The sequence below is a fragment of the Vombatus ursinus genome, unplaced genomic scaffold (assembly GCF_900497805.2).
Source record: "Vombatus ursinus unplaced genomic scaffold, bare-nosed wombat genome assembly UNPS02015175.1, whole genome shotgun sequence".
Classification (NCBI taxonomy): Eukaryota; Metazoa; Chordata; class Mammalia; order Diprotodontia; family Vombatidae; genus Vombatus; species Vombatus ursinus.
The window spans coordinates 8801886-8812176 of NW_020954953.1; the positions used below are offsets into that span (position 1 = coordinate 8801886).

At 38.8% G+C, this 10291-nt stretch overlaps 1 protein-coding gene across 1 annotated transcript in view; it reads right to left on the reverse strand.

Annotated features, from left to right (window-relative positions):
- The window catches only part of LOC114031497 (solute carrier family 22 member 2-like), a 42675-nt gene extending 35035 nt beyond the window's left edge, over positions 1 to 7640 (reverse strand). The window contains exons 1-2 of the mRNA XM_027846596.1: positions 7230 to 7640; positions 5902 to 6005 (exon numbers count right to left, since the gene is read on the reverse strand). Coding sequence (XP_027702397.1) covers positions 5902 to 6005; positions 7230 to 7640 — 515 coding nt within the window. The remainder of the gene's footprint in view (positions 1 to 5901; positions 6006 to 7229) is intronic.
- Between the last annotated feature and the right edge of the window lie 2651 nt (positions 7641 to 10291).

Here is a 10291-nt window from a genome sequence, read left to right on the forward strand (position 1 = left end):
TGAGTTCAAATCTGGTCTCAGACCAGACACTTGACTCTTAATAGATGTGTGACCCTGGGCAAGTCGTTTAACCCCAAATGCCTCATACGCACACAAAAAAAGAGGTCAGACAGAGGAATTTTGTTATGACCTTGAAAAATTTAATAAAGTATATTTCTTTTTAAAACTTCATTTAGTAGTTCACCCGTTTTCGTATAAAATCCCATTTTTCTTTGTATATTTAAAATATTTGTATTTGTTGCCGATTAAAAAACCCCAAAACTCCAAAGCTGATCAAGACTTTGAGACAGAGTGATCTGGTTTATCCTGCTGTCTCTAAGAAGAATTATATCTAAATTATTTCCATAAAATAAAGATTTGTATTTTATTCTTTAAGATCTGTAGGTTATAAATCTTCAGCCATTCTACTGTCTAGTAGTAGTCACAATTATTATATCTTTTTCCTCAATAATAGCTTGTACTTAAATAGTGCTCTTTACTTATATGAGCTCATTTGCTAGTTAGTTTATACCATTTGCCCCTGCCCCAACTCCTTGTGGGACAGTTAATACAGTAAAATTAATTTTAATTCTGTCCCAGTCCTGAGAACCAGGCCCTAAATAAGTACTCTCACTAAGAGAGATCTGAGGCTTCTAGGGCAAGTCATATTACAGGTCCCTAAATCCTGAATGTTCTTCCAGAAATGAAATCAAGGTAACATGAACAACAGTTATTGTTGTCATTTTTCAGTTGTGTCTGACTCTTTGTGATCCCATTTGGGGTTTTCTTGACAAATATATTGGAGTGGTTTGCTATTTCCTTCTCCAGCTCTTTTTACAGATGAGGAAACTGAGGCAAGCAGATGAGGAAGCTGAGGCAAGCAGGGTCACACAGCTAACATCTGAGGCTAGATTTGAACTCAGGAAGATATGAACAGCAAGGGACACTTTAAAAGGAAAAAAAAACAGAGCCACAAAACAGCTTCAAGGTGTATGTGCGTAAAGGGAGACTGGCTCTGCCTTCATAGTGGTGGAGAAAGGTGGGGACTCTTTCTATGATTATAAAAAAGGCAGTGTGATATAGTAGGTGGAGAGCTGGGCTCAGAGGCAGGAAGACCTAGTTTCCAGTCTGGCCTGTGACATGAACTGACTCCGTGCTTCCAGTCAAACCTCTAAGAATAAAGTTTGCAGAGCTGTCACTAACTATTTTGGTGAAAGGAGTTTCCTCACTGGGAGTTCCATACATGGATGAACTTACAGTTCTGGTCTTGAAAAAAAAAGCCCAAGTTTATGTTGTTTTGGTTTTGTTTTGGTTTGAGTTATCAGATGGCAAAGCTTTCTCCTTCTGTACTCTCCCTGAGTCACTGCCTGGCATTGGTGGGCATAAAGGCCTTCCAAGGCATGGAACGTAGGGATAGGAGCAGTTCCCCCATGTCATTGTGACCTTGAATGATTCTACTTGAGATGGAATTCTTCAACCTTCATAAACTCTCCATTCCTGTCTTGCTATAGTGCTGTGTTTGCTTGAGAAGTAACTAAATTATATAATAAGGGCCATATTGACATTAGGAATCTCAAGCCATTTCCATACAATAGATATGACATGATCTATTTTTCATAATATACTTCCCTTTACAGACACAGATTACAACTCCATAACAATCTTTTAGAGTTTCTGAAACCAAAAACTTCTCTTCTATGTGCCAGGTAATATCAGAACCCAGAGTCCTAGTTTAATCCCTGCTCAACCTAGGGTCAAAGATTTAGGGAATGGAATTACAGAGCTGAACAGGAAAACAAACTGGACTTAAGGGCATCTCCATAAAAAAAAAAAGGGCCTTGGGCTGGGCTAATTACTGCTGTTTATTAACTTCATATGTCTAGAAGTGTTCCTTCGCAAATGAGAAGACCACCCACTGTGCAAATGAAAATTACACAGAGGACTTTTAATTTAGTCATTTTTCATTATGGTAACTCTTTATAATGACCCCTTTTGATGTTTTCTTGACAAAGATACTGGAGTGGTTTGCTACTTCCTTCTCCAGCTCATTTTACAGATGAGGAAACTGAGGAAGACAGGTTTAAGTTGACTTGCCCAGGGTCACATAACTAGTAAGTGTCTGAGGCTAGATCTGAACCCAGGTCTTCCAGACTCCAAGCCAGTACTCTATCCATTGTGCCACCTAGCTGCCCCTTTTCATTTAAATGGGCAGTTTCTATTCCTACTATTGGGCAGTTTCTGTTCCTACCATTTGCTATTAGGCCTTTCATCACAATCAACAAGACTTATTAAGCTCCTACTATGTGCCAAATCCTAACATTCTTGCCTTTGAGAAGCTTGAGAAACACACCTGTTGATGATTTCATTCACAGGTGGGTCAGATCAGTTGAATACAACTGGATCTCACCCTGATAACACAGTCTGAGTCATTACTAACATAGATTAAGTTAAAGCAAGAAATCTATGACTCAGGAATACAACTTCTCACCTTTTTTTTTTTGTTGGTATTAGGTAGGTCCAGAAAATGGTTGTGATCTAGAGCAAATCACTTCACATTCCTGGGCCTCACTTTTCTTATCTGTAAAATGAGGGGATTGAATCACATATTGAACTGCATAACCTGAGATCTCATCCAGCTCTAGGAGGCTCTATAATCCCATTTCTTTTTTTTAGAGAAATCCTAATCTTTTAGAGAAATGGATGAAAGACTAGCAAACTTCTCTACAAAAGAGTTTACATGAAATTTTGTCATATAAAAATCAGATTCCTTCAGATTGGCCTTAACTGTATGACTTGGTTAAGTTAGAAAATGGCATAGATGTGGCAAAAAGAATATGAAAAACCAAAAAAGAACATGAAAAATCCTACTGTTTTAGATCAGCTTTCCCCAAAACAGGAAAAGGGGATGGAGTGGGGATAGAAATGACCTACAAGCATTTGTTAGGAAGTTTACAAGAAAAGAAAATAGAATTCCCAAAACTGTTAGGGGAAGGATTCAATTTAGTTGAATTCAACAAATGCTTATGAAGGGCCTGCTTTATATGTAACGCACTCTGCTGGAGATGGGGTGGGAGAGAATTTAAAGATAAAGTCTAATGGGTAGAACACTGGGCTCAAAGGTGGAAAAACCTGGATTCAAGTCCTACCTTGGACACAGACTAGCTGAGTGACCTTGGGCCAGTTACTTAATCTATCTAAGAGACTAGAAGTTACAGAAAAGGTGCTAACCGCATTGGTAATGGGAATTTCCTCATCAGGGACATCTCCTACACCGGTGAAATCACCGATCTAGTCTTTATTCCTATTCTAATAAGCCATTGTTTAAGGCAAGAGTTTTTAACTTTTTGTGGGTCATGGATCCCTTTGACAGTCTGGTGAGAACTAATACCACTGTGGTTTGTTGCTTATATTTATAATGGAAGGAAATGCTAAATTTCAGTTAGAGGTTGGTGAAAATAAAGATGCAGTATTTCCCCCCATACAAACTCTTGGAGCCTCTGATCCCATGTTGAGATCTGGTTTAAAATGATGAGTCAAACAGTGTAATAAGTAATAGATCACCAGAGGGAAAGAGGGAGGGAGGGAGAGAGAAAATGAATTCAAGCAAAAATGCATACTGAAGTTATGTATGTAAATAGATAATTTGCTTGGGCTTGTGGTTCAGGAACATACAAATTGTCCTATACTATTCATGGGTTATGAGAATTGTTAACTCATTTATATCTGATGGCCTCTAAGTAGTCTATTAACTAAGCTGAGGGGCAAACAGGAACATATCATGTTGATGATTTAACATTCACTTCCCTTTTGCTGATAGAGAAGTAGGGGGGAGGTAGTTGTGAGACTGGCCTTGTCTGTTAGCAAGCAAGAAATTAATTAATTGGTGAATAGGCCGTTGGAAGCCCAGACTCTCATTGTTGGATTCTGGATCTTGAAATGTTAATGGGTCCCTAATGATGCAGGAGGTAATGACCTTGTAATGACCTTCCAAATTTGTCTTCTATTATCCCTTAAGATTAAAAGTCATATATAATTCACTATCTTCTTTGAACACCCGAGTGAACAGAGCCAGAATGGGCACACAGGCAATACTATTATGACGTGATATGAATGCTCTTTGCTAAAATTACCTCCCGCTCTTCCTCACCATGTTGGTTCCTTTTTAGTCAGTCCTCTGTTAAATTGTAAGTATCTCTGAGGGAAGTAACACATTAAGCCCTGTCACCTGTGAATATTTCGGCAGGAATTGTGCTGTAAGATTACCTTTTACAATAGGGAATGGGAAACCAGGCAAATACTCTGATGCTTCTGGGAAGGACAGAGTCAGGTGAGGGCAGTACATGGGGTCAGAGGGCAACATGAGGACAGCACGAAATGTTTTAGAAATGCAAGCACACTCATGAACTAAGAATCTTGGTCAAAACAGGCACCCTTTGAAAATATGATCATATGAAAATTTTGTGGATATATGAAACAAAATTCTGTGTGCTATTCCACTTGGAATATGCAAAAGAAGAAGAAGAAAAAGAAGAAGAAGAAGAAGAAAAGAAAGAAAGAGAAAGAAAGATAGAAAGAAATGGCTGACCCAACCTCCTTGCTGCCAGTATACTTCCATCACCATTATCCTATAGTTCCAAGATGATACATAATTGAAGAGGGAAATAATGCTCTCTTCCGTTTATAGCCTGCTCTCTTAGATCCAAAAGGTCATTAGAGCCTGTGGGATCCTGCCTAATAGTACCATTCATTTTGCTTCTCTTCTGAGGGGGGACCTTTTCATACCTTCCAGACTGATGTTGAAATTATGATAATCAGATTCTTAGTTTTCCTAGAGGAGGCAGAGAATGTTTTCCTCTCACTCTTTAACCTAGATTCTATCACATATCCAATGTGAATCTGGCCCACAGGGCCACTTTGGATGCCCAGGGAGTCTATTAGAGGCTATGAGTGGGTCCAAGCTATCTGGGTGGAAAGTTGAGTAGAGAGAGGGGAAGAACCATGGAGGCTAGCGAGCTGGTGAAAAGGAATAAAGCCATGGCAGGAAGAGCTCCCTAATGCTTAAAACACAACTCTCTTTGCCCCCACTCTTCTAGGAGAGATATCTGTTATTATTCTCAAGACAATTAAGGGAAGATAACTTTGCTTATAATAACTTACATTGACCTAGCACCTAAAAACTTATAAAATATTTATCTCACAACAACCTGGTAGGAAAGGTAGTACAAATGTTATCAACTCCACTTTACAGTTGCAAAAGCTTAGCTCTGAGACTTTAATTGACCTCCCCAGTGTTGAACATCCTCAAAGAATCAGAAATGGGATTTGATCTAGGTCTTCTGACTCAATGATTAATGCTATTTCCACTATGCTTTGCTATAAAAGGAATGTGTTAAACTCAGGAAAATGTGAAGTGTTTTTACTTGGCCATGATTTTGTAGTTAGACTACTACGTACTCAGGGAAAACATGAAATCCAAGGAGTAGACATAAAGACAAAAATAAAAATGTTTGGTATAGTGAATGTTTTTTCTTTTCTTTTTTTTCGCTTGTCTTTATTTCCTCCTTCCTAACTCAATGGGGCCCTTGGAAATCCAAGAGAACCACAAAAAAGTCCAAAAGAATCTTTAATGAATAGAGAATCACCCTTATCCAACATGGGTTAAGTTCAAGTCCTAACTCTGATTCAGACACTGACTGTGTGACCCTGGGCAAGTCACTCAACCCCAGTGTTGCAGATCACTCACTTGCGTATTTTTAGACTTATAATGGAAGATGGTGAGTTTCAGAGGAGTTTTTTCCCAAAGAATTCCTTACACCAATGAAATCATAGATTCAGTTTCTCCAAAAGAACAGGACCATCAATTCTTCTTAAGAGGTTCTATTTCAGAATGCATATTTAAATCCTATGGTATTGAAGACATACCTGTCTGCTATGTAACCGATGCCCACAGAGCCAATAAAAAATCCGACATTCACAATCGATTGAAACAGGTCCAGTTTCCATGAATTGGCACATACCAGGTTAAACTGCAGAGATACATCTTAAGTTAGAAGACAATGAAAAAGAAATCTCACCACTAATACTAGAGGGATTGAGCATTTCATATAGTGCTGAACTTATAGCAAGTGTGTACTCAACATTTGTGAATTTGAATTGGTATGGCTTAAAGGCAATAAACTAGAGGCTTTCTTTCTTCACGCTTTTCTTAAGACAACTGGAAATTTGCAATTGAAACCTGCTCTAGCAACTGTTTTTGGTTAGTTTTATTTGCCTGGTTATTTCTATGTAACAGTCACATTCTATCTTCAGGGATCAGAGCCTCAGAGGTGGAAACGACCTTAGAATCCATCTAATCCAACCTATATCTTTTTCAAGATAAGGAAATTATCTTGAATTTGTCTTTGAATGTGATAGAGATATGTGACTTATCCAGCAAGTCTGCACGATATCAACACAATAGCCAGCAGCTTAAAGCATAAGAGTATGGTAGAATCTTTGAATTGAAAGGACCTTGTGAGGTCAGCAAGCTCATAGGGAGATTTGAAAGTTAACTTCAAATATTTTAAGGATTGTTGTACAAAAACGGGATTTGACATGTTCTGTTGGATCCTATTGGGTAGAACTAGAATCAACTTGTAGAAGTTGCAAAGATGTCAAGAAAAATATTTTCTAACAATTAAAGCTGTTCCAGAGTGCCTGGGTTCCAGAAACAAATACGTCTAGGTGCATCAAGATGAGCCATTAGCCCTGGAGTCAGGAGGACCTGAGTTCAAATCTGGCCTCAGACTAGCTATGTGACCCTGGGCAATTTACTTAACTCTGATTGCCTCTCCAAAAAAAAAAAAAAGATGAGCTGTTAGCTTTTATCTTAAGAAAACACATCATCGGTCATTTGGTTCCATTTCTAGCCTTTTATTTACCTTAACTCCGTGAGAGCTACTTCCAACTAGGCACTTTGTTCTAGGGAGATGTGTGTTCAATGACTCTTGGAAATGTCCCAAACAAGCTAATTGGGCTCAATGCATTTGTTGTAGTATCGTTCATAACTAATTTGTCACAACTCAATACAAGCACACCAAACAATTATTCCTCTGTATATCACAGGTGAGTAATTTGAGCACCTTCACATAGCCCAGATGTATTCATTGTACTTCAGTGAATTGAGTGCCCAGGAATTGAATATATTTACGTCCAACACACAGTCCATGTGTCTCATTTAGCAAGCTCTTGAGGAATTGGCTAAGACTTACCTCAGTGACAATGGAGGAGCCTGGAGTGTCGTATACCCAGCCATCCTGACAGGTGGTAAGAGGGATGTGGCTCCCGTTGCTGGTAAAATTGGCAAAAGGGTCCGTGCAGCTGAGGGCTGTCTGATTCCAGTCCACGTCATATCTCCGGCACTGGCTGATAAAAGCGTCTCCTGGTAACCCCAGGCCTGGCACTGTGTAATTCAGCTCCTCTTCCAAACTCCAGCCACATCGTTTGCTTAGCTCTGAAACTCCAGGGTTCAGGCAGCGGTGATCTGGGGTGAAGCCCAGGAAAACAATCCCCACATAGATGGGGGTGAAGGTGGCAGAAATTAGGGACAAAATAAAAAAGGTTTGTTTCTGGAAGAAGTTAAATTCCCCAATGTGCTCTAGAATGTCATCTACAGTGGGCATTATTCCTGGAGGCAATGCTAGTCCCGCTGGTCTTCTCAGCACTGCTCGAAAATTTTGCTGACAGGCTGTTTAGAGCTCTGCAAAACTTTTGACCAAAAGTCAAAGGGTGACAGTTCATTTACTTTACAAATTGACCAGCCTTTCATCTAGACCTTTACTTTGTGAGAGCCACTTCCAACTGGGCGCTTTGTTTCAGGGAGATGTGTGTTCAGTGATTGTTGGGAAGCCAATCGGGCTGAATGTGTTTGTTGTAATATCATTGGTGGCTTGTTTATCGCTACTTAATACAAACACACCAAACAATTATTCCTCTGTATAACACAGGTGAGTAATCTGAGCACCTTCATAGATCCCAGATCCATTCATTCTATCTCAGGAAAACTGAGTGCCCAGGAATCAAATATATTTAAATCCAATACACAGCTCTTCTCTTCCTCTGTACGAGAAGGTAAACTATATTTCTTTGGCCTTATTACAGAGCAAAATGTTAATAGGTGGTCTGGGGATGAAGCTGTGATATAATTCCAAGTCAGTTTATTAAGATCTCTCTGTGTTTCTTGTTGTACTGGGTGCCCCTCATATGCAACCATGATGCTATTCATGTCGTGTTGGCAGATAAACATCTCCAATTTTGATTTCACTAATGAAAAGTGAGTGTTTGGGGCCTCAACCTGGCATTCTTGTCTCATCCCCATACAATACACTTACCTTTGACCTAAATATTTTTATAAAGACTTTATTGTCAGTGTGTTGGTTTAACGTATTCATTCTACTCTCTACATGTCCTGTACATTTTTGTCCATGTTAGCAGTGAATGTTTAAGTGCTCTGGCAAATGTATCTAAATTCAAGGGAAGTATGTCAGTCTTAGAAAAGGAAACAAACAATCTGTCTGTCTATGTGGGTCAACAACAGAATCCTAAAAGTTATTTTCAAGCTGCCAAAGAGAGTAGGTCGCCTATTGTTTCATCTGCATAATAAGTGCCAGAAATTTAATCAAGTTTTCTTGTGCATTTGTTTTTCCTACAAGAGCATTCCTCCCAACTGCCCCACTTCCATTTTCTCTTCTTCTAAGGTAATAGGAGGCAGTAGGATTGTCAAAATTAATAATGCATTTGCTGGGTCCTACAGCCAATATACATTTATTAAGAGTTTCAGGAACTGTGCTAAAAGCCTAAGAGCTGGGATACAAATACAAGCATAAAGTCTGCCCTCAAGGAGCTTACATTCTAATGTGCAAAGATGGCATATAAAAGGGAGCTGAAAAGAAAGAAGATACCTGTGGTGCAGGGCATGGTGGTGAAGTTTGGAGTAGCACAGGTGAGAGAGGAATAAAGTCTGGGCCTATCCCCAAAATGGAAGCACCAGAAATAGCTTCCAATATAAGAAGGAAGATGACTTGGTAGGGGGATGTTCCAGTGTGAGAAGGCCCTAGGAGGTAAGGGAAGATACAGAGTGGGAAGACTTCTGAGTCATGAGGGCAAAGATTTAAGAGTCACAAGTACAGATCCTATAGACGGGATCATTCTGCTGGATGGTTCTTGGCCAGCAAATATGATCTTTGTCACCACTAGCCCTGTTTGGTATCCAGCACATGAGAAGATATGGTCTGATGTATCTCTGGTCCAAGAAGTTTTGGGTGTTTCTTACTACTAATTGAGGACCTAATCTCAAAGCTTCCTGGGACTTAAGTTGAATATGGTCGGATATGTAGATGTTATATTCATGAATGGGGTGGTATAACCAGACCAAATACGATATATAGTGTCTGAGGCAATGAAATGCCCAGTGTTTGAATCACCTATATTGTGTTGCCATGTGGGGCTCATCAGCCCCATTTGGCACAAAACACGGTGACTTGTTTGCTACAGTGACCTAATTACTTACCCAAATCTCCCCAGATGTGTTTTGCCTTGCATCAGATAAACAGTGTCAATTCTTGAGTTTACATAGATCTCTAAGTGCAGAGGTCTGTTTCATATTCAAAAATGAACATTTTAATCCACACAATAAAATCAAATGCAAAACCAAAACCGTAAAACAGCAAAGGGAAGCAAACTGATTCTTTCAACTATAGGCCAGTCTGCTTTACTTTGACTCATAGCAAAGGTCCAAAACATTATTAAAGGAAAGCTTTGTGAGCATTTAGAAAGGGAAACTCATTATTGTCCTCCTTAATGGAATTATTGATTGTTTTTATGATTTGTTCTTTAACTCACTCGTTCTTTAAGATTAGGTTATTTAATCTCCAATTAGTTTTTAATCTGTTTCTGTGGTATCTTATTAAATATAATTTTTATTGCATTGTGATCTGAAAAGGATATTCTTAATATTTCTGCTTTTAACTATAGAATTTTTATGTCCTAATATATGGCCAATCTTTGTAAAGGTACCATAAACCGCTGGGAAAGAGGTATATTTCTTTTATATGCATATATTTGTTTTCCTTGACTATGCATATTTGTTACAAAGAATTTGTTTTCATTTTTTCTTTTTACAGTAGAAGGGAGGAGAAATAGACTTCTGTTCATTTTAAAAAATATTTGAAATAGAAACATGGGGCAGGTGGTGCTACAGATACAGAATGCTGCATGCACTTTCAGATGAAGTCACTGTTTACTTGCTGTTTACATTCCTGCTTTACTTTATTAC